Below are 21745 nucleotides of genomic sequence, written 5' to 3'. Positions count from 1 at the left end.
AGTGAAACCACAGATGTCATGCAGCTAAGTGACAGGTATACGCTGAATATCAGAAATAATGCCGTGATCCATCTCATCCACAGCTGCTTCCCTCAGGAAGATGTTTTGTACCTTTTCAATCCCTCCCAGTAGAGGGATTGAAAATATTGTAATTGAGCTTAAACTCTAGATCTTTCTTTTTTTTCTTTTTCAAATAATCTCTTGAGGACATTTCCACTGTAGACTGTAGTTCCAGTTAACCTGTGTGGCACGCGTGCACGCGCACACAGCAACTGTCAAGACTGGAGGAGAGAGAGAGAGAGAGAGACAGAGGGGGAGAGATAAAGAGAGAGAGAGAGTGAGAGAGAGAGAGAGTTGTAAGCAGTAAGCAGCAGCAACACATTGGCGAGAACAGGGAAGCAGGCGCGCGGCACGGGGACCCGCCGGAAGAAGCAGCGGCGGTAGCAGCTTCAGCGCGAGCTGGACGCAGAGCGATAAACCACCGGCAGCACGAGCGACACCGAGGCGGTCAGAGGGGCGGAGAGGAGGAGGAGGAGGCACCCGCATTGCCACTCGTGTTCCCCCCGCTGCCTCCGTCGTCTCTCCCTCCCTCCACATCTCTCTCTTCAGCTCTCCTCACCCCTCGCTCCTCTCGAACCACCGCTGCCGCTGCTTCCTCGTTTAAGATGGCTGACCCCAACAGCGACGGAGAGGTACCGGAGAGTGCGCGCGGCTTCGCCCGCCAGGGAGCCCTCCGTCAGAAGAACGTGCACGAGGTGAAGAACCACAAGTTCATCGCGCGCTTCTTCAAGCAGCCCACCTTCTGCAGCCACTGCACGGACTTCATCTGGTGAGTGAGTGAGTGAGTGAGAGGGGGGGAAAGGACACAGGTGATTCACTTGCTGCTGCTGCGGCTCTGCGCTGCTCGGCCTCCTTCATCACTGACACCGCAGTCCTTCATCCACTGTCATTGTCAAAAACACCGCGATGCGCCATTCTCAACCTACAGTAGATCTCCACAATGCGACAGCACCGCGGGCCTGTGCTCTGTCTCTGTGTGTGTGTGTGTGTGTGTGCGCGCGCGTGCCAGCCTTTTCGGCAGCGTTACCGCATCGACCCGACACCCATCCCTGAAACTGGAGGTCTGGTGGAGGAATGCAGCTGGAGACACAGGCACAGGGCCCCACTGTGACTGCTGCAGCTGTGTGGGCTCATCGGAGAGTGTGTAATTGGAGTGGATCTAAATGTATTTGAGAAATAATGATTATTGACATACATGGGTGGGGAAAAAAAGGCTTGTCAGATGTCAAAGAGCTCACTGTAAACAGTGCATCTTGAAGAAAACATATCAGTTTACAGGCTACATTAAGGGGCCCTATATGTGGGGGAAAAGACCTGGAGGGACCTTCATTGAGTCTAACACAAACACATGAGCGGTGACCTCCACACTATGCTGCTTTCTTTTAAAAATGCATACACTCTGCTCCAGATACACCTGCCATCTATTCTACTTTAAGTTTGAAAATTTTGCTGGCTCCATTTCATTTGAAAACTCTGCTGCATTTTGTGGGGGGGTGGACACACACACACACACACACACACAAATGGTTGGCTGATGGCAAAGAACAACAGTTATCTGCGACACTGCTTCAGATTGTCTGGTAAAAAAGGTGCAACAGGTGGTAGTTTGTATTTGTCATTTAAACATGGAAACGGGAAGATCCGTATGGCGGCACGTATAAACTGCAGTGTTTATTTGTCTCGACACACTCGTCACACTGATGTTAGCACGAGGGACTCCCGCTTTGATAACGTGTCCAAATTGAACTTGTTTAAGTGTAAATTTGAAATATAAACAAATGTTTGTTACATTCAAACCACTGGCAAATGAGTTCACCAGATGCTAATGAGGCCCGTGAGCTCCACACGACTCTCTGTGTTTCTCAGTATACGCTGAGAAGTGTACACGTTGTTTAATGTGAGGAGAGACGGAGGCAACAACAGCGTTGCTCTAGAACAACCATATGGCCGCGAACAGGTGGGAGTATGACTGAAAACGCAAAGACGCATCCACAAAAAGATTCAGCAGTGGATTCTACAGCGCAAAAAACCCCCTGATCTTAATCAGTGTGACAGAATAAAAGCTTCCCTGCTCTGCTGCTGTATACTCACAAACGCTCCCTCAGTCAGGTGTGATAGAGATGTTAAGTAATATCAATAAGTGACCAAAAACTGTGGTGAAATCTACGAGAAACGTTGGTGAAGGCGTGACGAACTGTGGAGAGAACCAATCAGAAGAGAGGAATAATGAGAAGTGATCTCTTTGTGAGGTACGGGGGAATAGTTTAGTCAACCAGAAATCCATGCAAAGGTTTGTAAAGTGCAAACACTACCACAAAATGAACTCTGCTTGACCAAGCTCATTTTCAGATGAAGGATGTTACAATCGTGTTACAAGGTTTCTTCTCCAAAAGTTACGCACTACAGCTTTAAAGCAAGGCAGAAGTACAAATGGTTGGAAGTAGTGTGGTCGAGCCGCCATTGTTGCTTATGAACCATGGTGTAATTTCACGTGGTTTTCACAAAATTGGGGTTGATGTGGATTGCACCAGGCATTTCCTTCTCACCTTGGCTCCCCAGGCGATTGCCTGCATTGTCACCCTGTTGCAGCACCCCCTCACGAGTGACGTTCAGGGGTGCGTCAAAATATCGATTGGATGATCTATCGCCATCCTTCCTTTCTCGAATCTCGTTAATCGATACGACATTTTAATTCGAAAATGAAGGCACATTACAGGCTTCACTACTTCATGTCCTCTCATGGTGGCGCTGCTCAAATGAAATGAAGTAAACTTGAGAAGATACCTGGCCGAAGAAGAGGGAGTTTACGGCGGGATAACGGCGGAGAAAGCTACGTATAGACTCTATGCACCTTGTTCTCTAGGTTGTGAATAAAAAGACTTCAACTTTGCAGTAGGGCTGAACAATTAATCGAAGTTTTTACGAAATCGCAATATGTTATTCATATCACAATAGCAATTTTATTAATTAGTTTAATTTTATTTATTCAAACTTCTCCGGGTCTGACGGATATCATGATGTATCGATATATGATTGTATTGCAGTACGTTAATTATCACAGAATCGTTGTATCGTGATGTTATTGGTATTGCGGACCATGTATCGTATCATATCATGAAGTACCCTGTGATTCCCACCCTCAGTTACATTCATCTCATGAATCCGCCAAATTGACCTCTCTTGTCTTCTGTCTACAGGGGCTTTGGGAAACAGGGATTCCAGTGCCAAGGTAAGAGCAGGAGCTTATTCACAAATTGTGCTGCTGCATATGGCTGTGGGTGTGTGGAGGGATGTTCACTGTCTGAAGCAGCGTTTGCTTGCTGTGTGTATGTGCGTGTGTGTGTTTTTGTTGTGTTCAGGGCCACGGGTCTGAGTGACCCTTTGGCTCGTTCGTCGACGGTGTGTTGTTGTTGTTTGGAAGGCAGGTGTCAAAGTCGAAGCAGTCGCTTGCCAACAGTGATAAATGAGAGTGAGAATCCTCGAATAGGCTCAGGCAGAAGAGACAGTGTGAGGTGTAAGAGTAGAAGAGTTGACGGAATGGTGAAAACCGAGATGTCTGCCTTTGGCCAGGGAGAGAGGAGAGGAGGGGAAGACGGAGCAGAAACTTAGATTTCATAAGCATTTCTTTTCCTCCTTTAAACGTCAAGCCTGACATCTGATTGGATTTATAAAATGGTGACTGTGTGTGTGTGTGTGTGTGTGTGTGTGTGTGTGTGTGTGTGTGTGTGTGGGGGGCGGCGATGTGCGTCTGTGGGTGGGCGGCTGGCTGTGGTTGTGACAAGTGGGTGGGTGGGTGTGTCTAGACACGGACAACTGCACAAAATGGTTTAGTGAACAGGTTTTTGCATCGACAAATCTCCCCAATCCATTTAATGCGCGCTGCAGCAAGTGTTGTCGCTATCCTTGTAGTATCACTTCCTCCACTGCACTGACCCATGTGAGGCACCCACCTAAACATGTGTGACCAGCAAACGCGAGTTTCAGGAAGAAACTTGCTCAAGTGAACACATCGAGCTCTTATGTAACACTCTTTTTGATTAGGAGTTGTGCAAAGCGAAGCTTGTGTGCGGAGTTTGTGTCATTTTGTGTCGTCAGCAGTTAAAAACAGCTGAGGTCCCTTCATCTCTGCAGGCTACAGGCTTATTCACAGCACTGGCGGTGAGACAGGAAATGCACTGTGGGTAGAGACGGCGAACTGTCTCTGTATACGGTCTCCTGAAATGAAATAGTTAGTGGTGAGTTACTCTGAGCTGGTAACACACGTTGCACAGACCAACCAGAGCTTTGCACAGGTCGAGCTGTTGTCGGGTCAGGTTTCGTGGTGAGTTTCCATGACTTAACTGATAACTCAGATTTTTTGACCACCTCCTCTACAGCAAACTAGTCCAAGGGTTGTTTGTCATGTGATTTAATGTTCACACTGTGAAGGAATGTGAAGAAACAATCAATCAATCAATTGATCAAACATGCCAGTAAGCAGTGACATAGTCATTTGTAGATTACCAGTTATCACTGGGCTACATTTGCTTGAAGAACACAATTTAAGGTATAATGCTTCAACGTTATCTCATGGATTGATGTCATCCAAATATTTTGGAGCAAAATTGGAAAATAATTGTGCAAATGAAGACAAATTAGGTAGAGATTCAATAATGACTCATGGTTTAAGAACATTTGTCAAGCAAAAATAACCCTTACCTGAGCTTTCATGCTCTTATATGTTGAATATTTATTCTGATATCTTATAGTAGTTGATTTAGAAAAGAGATTTGATAAAGTCAGTGATAAAAAAGTCAGATAATGATGATGACCAAAAAAAAACCCAATGTTATCTGGAACTTTACATTGTAATAATTTAATTTATATATCAACATCTTATCACATGTAGATCTTAATTTTAAATAGTACTGTTTTTTGTTTGTTTGTTTTTTTGCCAATCTTGAGAAGAGTTGTAGAACTCTGATAACATTTTCAAGCTAAAAAATAATTATATAATATATAATTAGGTAAATACTTTCTATCAAGCAAGTTTCTCAACCCAAATCCAGGCTGTACCGGGGTTGTGTCCGAAGAGCCTACATTTAATTTTTTTATTGGAATGAGAACAGTAAAGAATGGGCCTTACATTTGCCGAGATTCTTAGTAAATGTTAAGTAGCAAAGACTTTGTGAGCGGTTCACTGTGATACCTACTGTGTTCACAGTGAAACCATGAACAGGAATATAAGAAAATTTCCATATCTGGGTCAAAATTGTCCTCACTGTGAGTCATTCAGTAAATATGGTGATTTGCAGGTTGAAGGAAAGTTTTGCAGCTGTGTTTGCATCATTTCCAGACTACGTTACTTCATTTGTGTGTCAAATTGCAAAGACAAGGTGAATCAAAGTGCTTTAGATAACCTAAAATAGAATCAAAGGGGTAAAACAGAGGAATAAAATGGTGTGTGGTGATAATACAGTACAAGACAAACACACAGGGATAAGGTAGAAGGTAGAAAACAAGTGCAGTTTATTTGCTTTTCTTCACATGAATTCACTTCTACTTCACTGAAGAGTCACAAAGCAACATAAGTAATGAAGATGAAGACATGGTCAGGGTTTGGTTGGTAATAAAAGATATACGTTTGGTTATTAAGCGTTCTGCATGTGAAGGGAGGGTTATTATGGCATTTTGCTTGCAAAAAGAAGCATTTTTAGTCCAAATTTCTTATCCTGTCACTGTCACACCACAGCAGCCAGACATGATCTAATGGACCCATTAGAAAAGGTTTTGTACCATTTTTACACATACACACACACAGAGCGGGGCGATAAAACGATATTGCGGTAGAACTTTTCCTCATGTGGCTGGAAAAGACGCGTCATGTTAGGTTGATGCACACAACAGCACAACATAGTGTCTTCTCTGTCTCGCGCCCTGCCATACGACAGAAACAGACACACAATGGGCGACTTTATTGCCAAAGACGCGATGTGTGTATATATATATATATATATATATATATATATATATATATATATATATATATGTATGTATATATACTGTATATAAATATATATATATATATTTATATACATATATATATATATATATATGTATATATATACATATATAGTTACAGAATGATATTAAACGAGTACATACCATATACTATCTTTTTAAGTAGGGATGTCCCGATACAACTTTTTTCACGATACGATACCGATATTGCAGCCTTGAGTATTGGCCAATACCGATATTGATCCGATACGATATCAGCATGAATCATACATAGGTATGAGAAAAACTGACCCATTTATTATTAACCTATGGGTTATATAAATGTTAACCTTCAACATGAGAATATTGGATTTTATGTTAATTTCATACAGTCTATGGTTAATTTCATCAGGAGGAAAGTACCAAGTGCTAATGGGGGTGTTTTCAGAGCACCCGTGTTTCACAGGTAACAGTGTGTCTTCAGAGAACGCCCCCCTTGTTTTCACTGTTTTGGATTAGCCTAACCCACACAGGGTGAGTGACTCGTCCCACAGGTAAACCCAGGGACCGGCCCCCGCAGAGCGTCAGGACACATTTAAAACACACAAAGCTCTTGGCATGGCTGGAAAACAAAAACCGTACGGTTCACAGTAGCTGTTGAGCTTTCAGTCACATTGCAGCTGTCGTTTGTAAAGTCAGTGTTGTTCGGGTTTACTTAAACGTGCAGTTACAGACGGCACTGATTTGATCTGGAGACACTGAGGTGGAGTGGCCTGCTTTTTAAGTGTTGTTCGACTTGCATTTAAAACCTGCTTCACAGTGACATATAGTCAACTGCGTGTGTTGATGCAGTGGTTGCTTGTAACCCAGATGCTGACAAATGTTCACAGTGTGTTCTTAACCTCCGTGTTTCTGAGCACAGGGAAACAGTGAAAAGGGTTCATAAATCTGCAGTGAGTGTACTTCCTTTGACGCGAGAAAAATGTGAGATTTGTAAACAAGAACCAGTGAGGAAGGCATGAACAGCTTCTTAAAGGGAACAAGACGAACAAGAAGGCTGTACATGCTGTTATGAATGGGAGGTGTATGTATATATATGTACACGCACACACACACACACACACACTTGGAGGAATGTCAGACATCTAGTGCAGACTCGTTCTGGCATGTAGAGATGGAGAGAAGAGTGTGTGTGTATTTTGTTTTTGTGTGACAGAGTTGACTTGTGTGGGTGTGTTTAAATACCTGTTTTACTGGTAAAGATTTATTTTCTGCCGTGGACTTTTCTTTTTATTGCTCGTGTTCAAAGAGCAAAAAGAGGAAGTCCGCGAGATTCAAAGTTGGTACGAGTCAATCATAACTGCTCAGTTCACATCAGATGAGAGCTGCAACGAGCGATGATTTTCATAATGCAGATTCATCGAGTAATCGCTTGGTCCATAAAAAGTCAGAACATGTTGAAAAATGTCCGCCAGTGTTTGTCAAACCTGGAAATGACGATGTTCTCAAATGTCTTGTTTTTGTCCTCGTACCAGAATGATTCCGTTGGACTGATTTCTTTGTTCTGTGGAGCAAAGAAACCAGAACATATTCACATTTAAGAAGCTGAAACAATCAGAAATCTTGTTTTAATCCAAAGCTCCAAACTGATGAATCGATTATCAAAGTAGTTGAGGATTAATAACCGAGTAATTGTTCCTGCTTGGAAAAAACTTTAAATACAGCGTGTGATTATATAGTTATTGTCTTTAGTGGGTAAGGCACAGGTGAAACTTAATAGTTTAAAAATAAAGGCCTTTGGGGATGGCACTTATCTACCGATACTGACATCAGTCCAATACAATCATTTTTAAACCATGAAGCTTTGATCAACACATTTGTGCCATTTTAAGCTATTTCAAACACACAATTCTCCGTCTGTATAATAAATATTCTTTTTGTGGCTGAGATTTGATTATCAGGTGGGAGTTTCTGGAGTCAGCGATGAGTTAAGTTGAAAAGCTTTATTGGAAACGGCTCAGATCCGAGGAGAAGTGAGACAATGCCAGACACCTCTGTCATTCTGCCTGTGAATCCCAGAGTTAAGGTTTATCTAAGGTTTTGGAGAAACGTGGGAGAGGAGAGAGACGTCAGGTCACGGTGTCCGGAGCCTTCCTCTGCTGATACCTTGAATCGACCTTGCGGAGGACTGCGTAGTTGAGTTATCGGTCCTTTGTCCCAGTTAGGTTCAACACAGACAGAATGAGGCGCACTGTGGACAAACGATGGGTGCCACGGCTACACAGAATTGCACCTGGCCTATGCTTTTGTACTTCTAGTAATGTGAGTTGCTAATTTCAAATTTTTCTCTTACACTTCCCACATAAAGAAGAAATGATGAACTAGGGATCGGAATCGGTCCGATACTGATCAAAATCACTGAATCGGATATAGAACATGTCCAATCCAATCCAAATATCCTGTGTATGGCATGATTTTTGTTGAGAATGCATTAAACAATACTTTCTTTTTTTTTAAGAAGAGTACTTTTTACTTTTACTTGAGTATATTTTTTTTACCAGTACTTGTGGTCGAGTGAAAATGTAAATAAAAATCACCAAGAGCATTTTAGGGGAAAACAATATTTGTTACACAGTTGGAGAATGATGTCTTTGGAATGACTCATGACAAATGTGTTGCTTCATAGTTCATAAATGGTCTAAAATGACCATATCGGACTACTACACTCTAGGTATCGTAGATACTTGATTATGTGATATCGGTATTGGAAAAAAAGTGGTATCATTTAGGGCTGAAACAGTTACTCGAATAATCGATTACTAAATGAATCGTCATCTATTTTGATAATTGATTTATAGGTTTGGGGGGTTTTTCATCACTAAAACAAGATTTCTGACCGTTTTAGCTTCTTAATTGTGATTATTTTCTAGTTTCCTTGCTCCTTATAACAAAGAACTGAAAGGTTTGATCAATATTTTTCTACATTTTCGGACATTTTATGGACCAAACGATTAATCGAGAAAATAACGAGTGACGCTAAAATGCTGTTGCTGATTTTTAAAAAACGGTGTAGGTATTTTTGGGTTGTGACGGATGTGACATTTTTACCTGTCCGATATCCCGTCCAGTGATTTTGAGCGATACTGACAATGAGTATCGTATCATATATACTTTGCACATCAACACTGATGCAAATAAAATCAGCACAAATTGCAAATGAATGGATAGATTATTTTGTAATTCTTCTTAATCTGCCTCCATTTTGCCCTGCCCCTTTTGTTAAACTGCAGTTGCCAATCAAAAAACCACTTATTATCCCAAAAAAAATCAAGTCTGAAACAAATATTATGCGTTCGTCTTCTTGTTTATGTTTGGGTCGCGGGGGCAGCAGCGAGGCCCAGATGCTTCTCTTTCCAGCCACCTCCACCAGCTCTCCTGGGGATACACCGAGGCGTTTCCAGGCCAGATGAAAGATGTAATCTCTCCGCACGTCCTAGATCTACCCTGGGGCCTCCTTCTAGTTGGATTTCCTCTTCCTCTCGAAGCGGATCCAGCGCTTAGCCTTCATGGCTGCTGAGAATGTTGAAAAACCTGGCTGCACGGCAACAGCATTTCTGTTTACTTTTAAAACATGCACATTTATGTGCACTAAATGCTCTTTAGACGTTGCAGTTACTTTTCCAGTTCTGTGATTGGATTTCTTTAAAAACTTGCTTCTGACAAATCCAACATACAGCAAAAGGCTTAAAATATTGCATTATTATTTTTATTTTTTTTTTCATACTGGAATCAAACATTGGAATCGTAAGAAAAATCAGGTTCTGAACCGGAATTGATCAAAGTCAAACGTTACCCAGAATTGTACATTAGAGGTGAAGACTGATGACTTATTTCCAAAGGAAAAACAGCACTTGATCTATATTATCTGATCATGTTGTACAAAACATGAAAAAATATGCTGCAAAGTCGTTGGCACTAAAATTAGCCGTACCACACGTTTGTTTCCATTCAAAACAAAATGAATGCTTTGAAAAGACATTTTCCACTTTCATTTGAAGCATTTTAACTTGAAGGCTCACACTTGTTGTGAGAGGCTCTTTTCATTTTGGCCCAGCATTTTATTTAATTTCCTGACAGCAGCAGCTCAGTAAAGACTGAGTAGGCAAAGCTAAAAAAAAAAAAAGAAAGAAAGAAAGAAAAGAGAATAACACATATTTTTTTTTAACTCGGCCTGATTGTATTTATTTTAGTATTAGCAGGGGCAGCGAAATGTAGCACTTAACTTCAAAATAATCTGTTGTATATGCTGTGAACCACTATCACATTCACTTTATATAAATGTCAAAATGACTGTCCGTCAACATCTTTTGAAGTAACGTTGTTGGTGCCTTCAAATTTCATCTCCCAGAAGACCCATTCAGTCTGAAACACAGATCCAGAGCTGAAACAATTAATCGATTAATCGATTACTAAATTAATCGACAACTATTTTGATAATCGATGAAGTTTTTTCCATGATTTAAACAAGATTTCTCATCGTTTAAGCTTCTTAAATGTGAATATTTTCTTCATTTCTTTGCTCTGGGTAACAAAGAAATCATTCAAAGTGAATCATCAGACAAAATAAGACATTTGAGAAGGTCATCCTTTCCAGGTTTGACAACCACCGATCAACTTTTTTTTAATATTTTATGGACCAAACGATTAATCGAGAAATAATCGACAGATTAATCGATTCTGAAAATAATCGTCAGTTGCAGCTGCAGTCGCCTCAGTGTCTGTCAAATTGAACATTGCACTGCGGAGATGACTTGGTTGCTCAGCCACCACCAAAACAGCGACAGGAAACGGATCACTCTGCCTCGTATGTCTAGATACATGCTGTAATGCCGCCGGGGGACGCTGACGGGCGCCCTCCGCCTCGCTTGCCGCGTCTGGCCGGTGACGTGCGTGTAGAGCAGTGTACTGAGTTGCCATGTTTGGGCGCTCAGCGTGGTCTCGTCAGTCGTGCGCAGCGCGTATTCGACGTCAACCATCAGTGACCGGAACGACTCGCTGTCTGTGACTTTGGCCTCTCTGGTGAACTTGGCTTTTATCTGGGACGTTATTTGACACATGGAGGCTCTGATGAACATCTTTGCGAAAAAGTCACAGATCTTCACGTTCACCTGGACCAGTCTGTGACTCTGCTGTGGGGATTTAGGACCTCCTGTCCCCTGTGACCTCATGGACTCCGTAACAGACCGAGCAATGTCTGCAATATCAGCGGAAAACTCCTCTTTCAGCATTTTGTGCTCTGTGCGTGACATATCATCCAGAATGGGTTTAAGGATTTGATTCACCTCGTCAAGGATGATATCCTGGACAGACTGTGTGCTCTGGCGCGGGGTGGTCTGTTTCCTCCTGAATATACTTTGTTTCACCTTGGCTTGTTTTTTCTGCTTCCCTGCCATTGCCTCCAGGATGTTGCACAGCAGAATGATCATGGCGTTGAGTCTGTGCGGGGTAGTGATCCGAGTTTGCGTCCGCGGCGTCTTCACTAAGTCTTCGACCTCTGTTGAGATCAGCTCTGTGAGTTTGTCCGTGCTGGGACTGTACACCGACTTGATTCCCAGCGTCTCCTTGATACTGAGGGTGACCGAGCTGTTCACGCTCTCGTGCAGTCGATTACGCTTCACACCTGGATTGGACCAGACGCCCGAGAGGTCGCCGAGGACTTTCACCAGCATGTGTGCCAGTATGTGTTTGGTGTTGATGTCCGGTCTGCCCGAGGCCACCAAGTGCCACTGGTCGGCAGTCAAGCGCTCGAAACACGACTGGAAGAGCGGGCGAATGGTGTTGATTGACTCTTCCATCGGCCCTGTTGTGTCTTCTGTTGTTGTTGTTATTGATTCAAAGTGTGTTTATAGTGTTGGCAGACCTGAATGTTGTTCAGAGAGATGTGGTAGACGGGAGGAAGTGTATGTTCACGAGCAGTGATGCAACTTTGTGGATTCCAACTGACTTGCAACACTTGAGGTGAGGTCTTTGATCCTTTGAAATGAGAACGATTGAAGAGGATGTTTCTAGAGACCAAGAGGAAGAGTCAGATACGAAAACAGAATAGAAACTACTTATGTGAGGGCATTTTATAATAACTTATATTCTGATCCAAAATCCAAAACATATTAAAAAACATTCTTAATCTTGGGTTTTAAAATATTTTTGACCTCTGAACTAAATTATATGATGAATATGAGACACAGTATTTTTTAAACGAGCGTTACTTCATTTTATTCAATGTTGTTAGTAACATTGTCACTGAAAATGATAATTTAATGGTCAATTAGATCATTTTTTTGTTCCTCTAGGGGAAAACTTGGACAGCAGTGGATGACAGGAATGACTTCAGTCACAACCTCCATGAAAAAAATGATCACATGGTTAAAGACACACTAGGCAGGAGGAGGTTTTGTTGCGTATTATTTCAGCATGATGTAATTCACGTGATCCCCTCTCGGCTTCATTTAGCCCCTAAATCTGTAGTATCACGGGAAGCTTTGCGGTTCAAAGACAAGCAGGCGCTCCTGGTGACTTTTCCACTTCACTTACTCTGCTACTGCTCCGTTGAGCCTCGACAAAACACCTCTACACTGCAAAGTAACGTAAATAGTGAAAGAATCGGACAATGGATACAATAAAACGTGATTATTAGCCGAGTTTCAAAGATATATGATGAAGTGAAGAAGAGCTCAGGACAGAGAGCCACAGTCGCAGAACGTAAGTATTTTAATAACCTGTGAATTAAAACAGCCTTCCTGCCTATGGCACCTTTTGACCACCTATTGTCCACATTGTGCATAATAAAGTATTATCTAACCGACTAAAATGAAAAGGAACTGGTTTGTGTGGATATTAAAGACAAAATGGAATGGAAATGAGTAGGTGCTGCGAACGGAGCAATTTGAGTGCATTTGGCTCAAAGGCTAATGTTTCGTCGGCGCTTCACCCTGGGTTACCTCGAGCCGAGCACAGCTGAGCGAGGAGCAAACGCGCCGCAAACTGAAAGAGTCCATCTAACTCTGAAGGACAATCCATCCTTTTCAAATGTTGATAACCAACATCGTTATGTTAGAACCCCCTTTATATAATCTCACTGACTTATATTTATATTACTTCTTCTTGTCACTGATTTTCTTTTCAACCAAAAATTTGCATGTACCGGTGACAAAGATGGACAAAAGTATGAAATACAATTCTAGGGAATACTTCTGCTTTAATAGAATAATTTTAAAAAATAATTCATTTTAACAAAACACACGTACACACACACACACTGACACCGGGCGCTGGTTTAATATTAATTATTCACACTCTTGTTACATTTTCATGAGGCTCCGTGGTAACTGCCGGCACTTTCCACAGCTTTCAAGCAGTTAAGCAGCTGAGAGCCGAGTGTGTGTGTGTGTGTGTGTGTGTGTGTTTACTTGTACAGGTGTGGGTCCCAGTGCCACACAGTGCACACAGTGACTGGGTGTGAAGTCGGTGACCAGGGTACGGCACGGCTGAACTCTCTTATCACTGCCAAAGAACCTTCTGTGAGTATAGTGTGGTGTTTAAAGGGAGAAAACACACAATGAGACGCATGAGAAGAAGAAATAAAGTCAAACTGTGTGTGTGTGTGTGTGTGTGTGTGTGTGTGTGTGGGCAGGAAGGGTTGGGGCACAGCTGGGTTTGAGGCGATGTGAGGGGGTGGAGAATTCATTTGTGTGTTTGCAGTGCGTCAGAAATACAGAAGTGGAGTGGCAGAAAACACACTGAACGACACAGTCACACTTTACAGCTTTCTCGTTGACAAATCTGCTCTGTCACACGCGCGCACCTGTACGCGCACGCACCCACACACACACACACACGCGCGCGTGGCGCGTACTTAATAAAGACAGGCCTAGTGACCTGCTGAGGTCTCTGCTCTGTTGCCTAGCAACCGGGCTGAGCCCTTCAGTCGAGTCTACACTTGCCACCCCGTTCCGTCTGACTGCAAATCCTCGCCGATCCAAACAGGATATTTGCCGGGAAGAGCACAGCGGCGCGACAGTTTCACACCAACGGGCACACAAGGAAGTTCCTCCATGTTGGACGATAACCAGGCCGCGCGGTGTCCACAGATGGATGCACTTGTTATCGTCAATCAGGCCTCAACAACGTGCATGCCTGGGTGAGCCGCAGTGCCGCGATAAGGCCCGGCTCTCTGAGCGCTCAGGCTGGTGCTGCGCCCGCGTCATATTGATTGTACTGTAATTTAGACGAATGTCTCAAGTGCAGGTGCATCACCAGACTGTTGGCAGAGTGACTGAAAAGCCTTCATCACTTACATACGCATAAAACCCTATTAGAACTCTTTTCTCACAGAATTCTAGTGGTTACCGTCACCACCGTGACACCATGAATTACATTTCACACGGGCTCTCGTGCAATACTTCTCCTCAAGATCCCAAACCCTCAAAGTGCGTGCCTGAACAACATCCAGTCCAACCAGCGCCGACTTCACTTCTGAGCCATTGACTACACACCCATAGGCTATTCTCGCACTATTAAGTGTAATATATTCAGTGACTCAAAATCCGTCTCCCAGTTTAATCCCTGTCAAACGTCTCATCTGACCTTTTAACGACTAAAAGTTCTGGGTTTGGTGCCAGTCCCTGCCAACTACTGTTGGAATGTAGAGTAATTAAACTCCTCGGGATTCCCTAAACAATCAGTTCAATTAACAACCTCAAAAAAAATGTGGCCCCAGACATTAGCCCATTAATACATGTGAATTAAACATACTGTGCTTCAGGCAGACAAACTGTCCAATTCTCTGTCTCGTCTAAAGTCACGACAGAAGCAGATTTATCTTCTCAAACTGAAATGTCTAGTGCTTGGTCTTTGCTGTGTTCCTTGTGGTGTCCTTGATTCCCTTTGTCTGTTATTTGGTCTTTTTCTTTCATTTTTATCTGGTAGTTTAGGATTTTTACAGCTGTATATTTGTACAGCCTTTATTCCGTGGTCTGTTTGTAGCAGAAGTCATTGTGTTTTCAGGTTGTTGTCATTTTTCATGAGTTGGAACGTAAGGCCTCTCAGCATGGAGTTAGCATGTTCTCCCCACAGTCCAAAAAACATGCAGATTTGGGGATTAGGGGAAATGGGACACTCATTGACTATGAGAGCGGATAGGGGTTCGTCTGATGGTGAACCCCTGCACAGCTTACCCCATGTCAGCTAGGTTTGGCACCAGTGCCCCCCTGTGACCCTCAGGTGGAAAATAAAGCAGTAGAAGATGAATGGATGGATGTTTACTTGGACTCATCAGTCAAACGTCAAGGTCACCTCACAAATGATGTTTTTGGCTCCTTTGAGGGGTGAGCCAGTCCCATGGAGCTTTTCCACGATACAGTTGTAGCACGGCTCGGCACACCACAGCTCGACTCTACATGGTTCGATTCCTTTTCCATTACTATTAGAGCTGCAACTAACGATTCTTTTCATAATCGATCTGTCGATTATTTTCTCGATTAATCGCTTGGTCCATAAAATATCGGTGTTCATCAAACCTGGAAATGATGATGTTCTCAAATGTCTTGTTTTGTCCACAAACCAAAAATGATTAACTTTTAATGATTTCTTTGTTACCCAGAGCAAAGAAATGAAGAAAATATTCACATTTAAGAAGCTTAAACAATCGGAAGTCTTGAACGGGTTGTGATTCGGCTCACGATCGTCAGCTTTCAACAGTGCTGTCGCTAAATACACCAGACTCTTCTGTTAAATATTAAGATTATTTACATGCCCTCGCTAAATGTTGTACGTATCTTTAATTGATCTACAGTTCGACATTGTTCAGTTTGTTTCCCGTGTCGGACGTCATGCTCATGACTCTTCCAGTGACGATACTTTCTGACCAATTAGTGGCCGGCAGTCTGTCGATGTCACATTTTAGTATCAGCTCAGTTCCTCGCCGGAACTATCGGTACTATCGCTAATGGAAAAGCAAAAACATTGCTTTTCCATTAGAGATAAGCAAAAAAAACCCAGAGCAGAGTCGAACTGTGCTGTACCAAGCCGTGTTACAACTGTATACTACAGTATATATACAACATATATATGTATATATATGTATGTATATATATATGTATATATATATATACTGTATATATATAATAAATAACATATATATGATATATAATAATGTAATACAGAATATCAGAAAACCTTAAAAAATGTTGATGTGATGATGTTCTCAAATGTCTTGTTTTGTCCACAAACCAAAATGATTAACTTTTAATGATTTCTTTGTTATCCAGAGCAAAGAAATGAAGAAAATACTCACATTTAAGAAGCTTAAACAATCGGAAATCTTGTTTTAATCAAGATTTATTCGATTTTCAAAATAGTTGCCGATTAATTTAGTAATCGATTAATAATCGATTCATCGATTCATTTGTTTTGTACTTACATTATCCGTTTTTGTAAAACTGGTATTAAGTCAAAAGTCAGCCATTTAAATGTCTTTCCTGCAATAATCATTTCTGAATATTCTGAGCAGGTTGTTGCATGGATTCAGGAAAAAGGACCCAGTCCTGTTTCTGTCCTCACCACCAGTGACTGAGCATCCTTCCAAAGTACTTTGTGTCTCTGTAGTTTCCTTCTTCAGGGGCCCAGCATCCATGTGCTATATTAGGCCGAGAACATGCAGCACAGTCAGTCACTACAGTCAAATCGGAGCCTGCTGCCTTCAGAGGCTGTCGACGTGGGAAGTTTCCTTTTGCAGCTTTAATGTTATGGAGTGTGATTGTGAGATGTTCCATCGTGCTGTGAAATAATGAAATTAAAATAACGTAAAGTGAAGCAGCGAAACGCTAAATATAGACATTGAAAGCGAGAAGGGGACAAAATGGTAAGTGCTGAAATACGAGCGGCCTGTTGTGCAGAGATAAATGTCGCACAATTGACATTGAGTCACGTATTTGTTGCTGTTGTGTTGTTGTTTGTCATTGTAAGAAAACATGAGTTGATAATTATTGCTTTCTCTCTCTCTCTCTCTCCTCAGTGTGCTGTTTTGTAGTCCATAAACGCTGTCATGAGTTTGTCACCTTCTCGTGTCCTGGGGCCGACAAGGGACCTGCGTCAGATGTGAGTTTAAACCAAAACAAACAAACACATGTGCACGACTTGTTTCATTCATTCTTAGAGTATTGTTATTTCCTGTCTGCACACTGAAGCCGATCACTCGTGTTCAAGTTAAAAATTAATCGTGCTGATAGTTAATGATTTCACTCACACTTGTTAATAACATTAGCAAGATCAGCAGCTGCTTTTAGTTGTGTGTGTGTGTGTGTGTGCACTGTGGTTCCTGTTTGTGCTCCTTAATGAAAACACACATATATTTTGTCTTTATGCACTTGTGAGGACCCCTGAACCACTTAACCCAGAAAATATACAGTGTTTTTTACTAACTTCCAGTAAGGCTGTAATCAACCAAAGAAATTCTTGGTCGACTGAAGCTCTGAAATTTTAACTCAAAATCGACGCAGACAAGTTATCTTATCGTTTTTATATGATATACGTTATGTTTGTAGTAGTTTGGAGCCGTGATATGCAAACTGTTGCTTGCAAATTTTGCAGTCGACTTTTTTGCCGATGTCTTTGACATGGATGTTAGAGGACGACTCTCAAAATTAAATAAAACAACTGGACGGCATTCTTTAATCTATCTGTCTCTTGTGGGTTGGGCTAATCCAAAATACTGAAAACAAGGGGGTGTTCTCTGAAGACACGCTGTTACTTGGGAAACAGGGGTGCTCTGAAAACACCCCCATTAGCACTTGGTACATTCCTCCAGATGAAATCAAATTAACCAAAGACTGCATGAAATTAACACGGCAAAAAGACCAGTCGACTGGGACTTTACAGCCCGGATTTCCAGAGATAAATGTTGATGTTATTCGATCATCAGACAGTGGATATGAGATACAAGTCTCATTCCTACGACAACAGAGGAAGTTAGGATTGGAAAAGTTCAATGAAATTGACAAAAAGTCGACGTCAGTTCCTTCAAAGCAAATAAAAGTAAAAGATCTGGAAAAAATGGGTGGAACCACCCTTTAACCATCACAACTTTTAATGCCTAGCCCTAAAACCAGGTCTTAACCCCAGAAAAGCTCTTTAAGTGGTGACAGAATGTGAGGACCAGCAAAAATGTCCTCACTTCCTTACGTTTCTAAGTGTTTTGATCTTCACAGATACCCTTACAAACACACACACACACACACACACACACACACACACACACACAGGTTTCCATGACTTCAGAGGACATTACATTGACTTACATTCACTTCCTGCAGACTTACTCTAACCTCAACCATAATTGCTACTGGCCTAACCCTGACCTCAGACTGACCTTAAAACATGGCTTCACCTTTTTAATAAATTTAATAATTTACATTATGGGGACATTTGGTTTTTGTCCTCATTGTGAAGACAAGTCCCCATAATGTGACTGTGTGAACAGATTTAGGTCCCCACTACACAAGGATTCGCAGGTACACACTGCTGACCTGTTGGCTCCAAATCACAGAGACATGTCAGTGAGGAGAGAATGTGCCGCCTGGCTGCCTCAGGTTAATGAGCCAACATCTCTCATTGACACACACGCACACATGTGTGAGTGGCACATCATTTTACACACACACACACACACACACATTCCTGCACACCATTCTGACTGTGGACATAATGCATACCATCAGTGACACTAGCCAATTTAAATAATTGTTGAAAAGTTGAGACGTTTTCAAATGAAAACAGTACGCATTTAAAACTCATACGTAGCGACGTCTCCCCCCTTGTTTCAGTGTTAAAAACAGACTGTACACAAACACAGAGCTGCTTCAACTGCACACCGTGCTCGGTCTCTGTCAGCGGCACCTGCAGCCTCACAGCACGAGTCTGCCCTTCTTTCTGTTCTTCTTCTCCACCTGATTTTAGGAAACGTAAACGGCAGTGGCCGAGGTTTTCTGTGCCTCTGTGTAGCAGGTGCAGTTACTCCTGCCACAAAATCACGAGATTGGAGAGAAACTGATTTTATTCGTCCACAATTGTCTGACATATATAATGTGTGATGAGTAGAATCTCTGTATTTGCTTTACAGGGACATTAACCTATAACCTTAACCCAAGTCGAACCCTTAAATCAAACCCTTAGAAACCTGTCCAGAGTGAGGTTTGAATCAAATTGTCCTCTCAGTCTATTACACACACACACACACCAGCCATCGGTGACTCAGCACCATACTTTGCCACTGATGTGTCTTGATTTTCTTTTTTCCTTGTTTTTCTTATATTACATTTAATATGATTTCTATCTCCTCCTCGCTGTTGTTTTCTTTATCTGAATATTGTGTTTTTGTTCTCATGTAATGATGAAGGCTAAATTTAGGCGGAGAGACAAAATCAAGGCAGACACACGTGTACTGTTGATTACAGGATGCTTTTTGTTGTTTGAGCCCAACCCCTCGCTCTGTGTGTGTGTGTGTGTGTGTGTGTGTTGTTTTTAGCCTACACTCAGTTATAATGGACGTACTTTTTTGTTCTGCCACAGTGAAGCCCTGAGATTTTGAACCCGTTGTCTGTTTTCCTCTAACAGGGAACATCATTTACAAAATTGACATCATGTTCTATTGAAAAAAACCCTTAAACGCCCCCTGGTGGTTTTAGTCTATGATTTTTGGTTCAACTGCTTAAAAAAAAAAGGTCCGTCCATCTATATATATATATATATAAATAAATATATATATATATATATATATATATATATATATATATATATATATATATATGTGTAAATATATATATATATATGTATATATATATATATACTGCTTGTCCTTGAGGGTCATTATAGGAGATGCAGGGTTCTTCCTCCCTGGACAGTTTGCTACACACTGTCAGTTAAGAGTTTTTCAAGTAACCTCGATCTGCATGTCTTTGGGCTGTGGGAGGAAGCCGAAGTACCCAGAGAAAACCCACGCACACACGAGCGAAACGCGCACAAACAAACGCACACGCACAGTAATCCAGGCTCCATCGTGCAACATCAGGAGTTACATTCAGGCTAAAGCATGAAAGAAACATTATAATGCTTTATTTGGATCATGGTTTAGTTCACGGGGCAAACACAAGTCTGTTTTCAATCGATAGAACTGCAGGGGGAAAACCACCTGGCGGGGCTGCAACCAGCACATTCTAATTGTTATATTATTGATTATAGGACTGCCAATGGTTATTAATCAATTACTGAATGAATTGTAAACCATTTTGATAATTGATTATCGGTTTGAGTGTTGTTGTTTTTTTTGACAATAAAAACAAGCTGCTTAAATGTTTATGGTTTTTTGCTCCATATAACTAAGAAATCATTAAAACTAGAGCTGCAACTGATGATTATTTTCATCATCGATTAATCTGTTGATTATTTTCTTGATTAATCGAGTACTAACCCTAATGCCAGAAAATGTGTTTCCCAAACCTGGAAATGATGACATTCTTGAATGTCTTATTTTATCCACAATTCAAAAACGATTCAGTTTTAATGATTTAATTGAAAAGACACCAGAAAATATTGACATTTAAGAAGCTGAAAAATGACAAAGCTTGTTTTAATTATTATCGATTCATCGATTATCACAATAGTTGTTTATTAATTTAGTAATCGATTAATAATCAAGTAATCGGATAGCTGTTGCAGCCCTAATTAAAATGGATTATTTTGGTTTAAAGACAAAATAAGACATTGGAGAACATCATGACGTCAAGGTTTGGGAAACACCCATCAGCATTTTTCAACATTTTATGGACCAAACAAAATAAAAATAAAGAATTGTGAGTTGCGTCTCTAATTGTTTGCGGTTGTTTGTTCCAGAAATGGTTCTCTGTAGAATAGTAAAGTATTGATTGATGTTTCCCAAACCTCAAAGTGACCTCTAATATGCCTTGTTTTGTCTATAGGAAAAAAAGTCACATTTTCTTAAGAGGCTGAACTTAAAAAGCTGATTGCTGACTGATACTAACTGTTGCCTGCAGCTCTGCTCTTCCACCTGGATCCCTCTCATGCTGAATAATGTGTCTCCTCTCTGTTGGTGTTTCTAAATGTGCAGGATCCTCGCAGTAAACACAAGTTTAAGGTCCACACGTACTCCAGCCCCACCTTCTGTGACCACTGCGGCTCCCTCCTCTACGGGCTGATACACCAGGGCATGAAATGTGACCGTATGTACAGAAATGATCCGTCTGTGTCTGAGAGGGACAGAGTCTGTACAAATGGACATTGGTCACATGTCAGCTGCTTTATCTATCGCAGGTTTACATGATATAGTGTCTATGTCATAAAACCCCTGTTTGCGAAGAGAAATACTCAAAATAAGGGTTGTATTATGGTCAAAACACCTCTCACATGTGTCATTTTTTAAAGGTCACATGCAGGTCACCTGCAAATTGCCATTATTTACTTGATTTAGCAGTTTTCCATGCCTGATGCCACAGTGTCTTCTTTTACTCTTCAAAATAAAAGCAGTAAATGTCAATCAGAAAGTCTTTAAGCTGATGAGAGCAACTTTTATCAAAGTACTGAGAAAATATAGATGGCATCATGTTTCAAGAATCGACTGATTGTGCAGTGATTGGTT

General features: G+C 41.5%; 1 protein-coding gene across 1 annotated transcript in view; it reads left to right on the top strand.

Moving 5' to 3' along the window:
• The first annotated feature begins 346 nt into the window (after positions 1-346).
• LOC122770953 (protein kinase C beta type-like) overlaps positions 347-21745 on the top strand; it is a 34202-nt gene continuing 12803 nt past the window's right edge. The window contains 4 exon segments of the mRNA XM_044028189.1: positions 347-829; positions 3258-3289; positions 17111-17193; positions 21218-21329. Coding sequence (XP_043884124.1) covers positions 666-829; positions 3258-3289; positions 17111-17193; positions 21218-21329 — 391 coding nt within the window. The 5' untranslated portion in view covers positions 347-665.

This window comes from Solea senegalensis, linkage group LG6, assembly GCF_019176455.1.
Source record: "Solea senegalensis isolate Sse05_10M linkage group LG6, IFAPA_SoseM_1, whole genome shotgun sequence".
Lineage (NCBI taxonomy): Eukaryota > Metazoa > Chordata > Actinopteri > Pleuronectiformes > Soleidae > Solea > Solea senegalensis.
The sequence above is the reverse complement of the archived record's forward strand: the minus strand, read 5'-3'. Positions and strand labels throughout refer to the sequence as shown.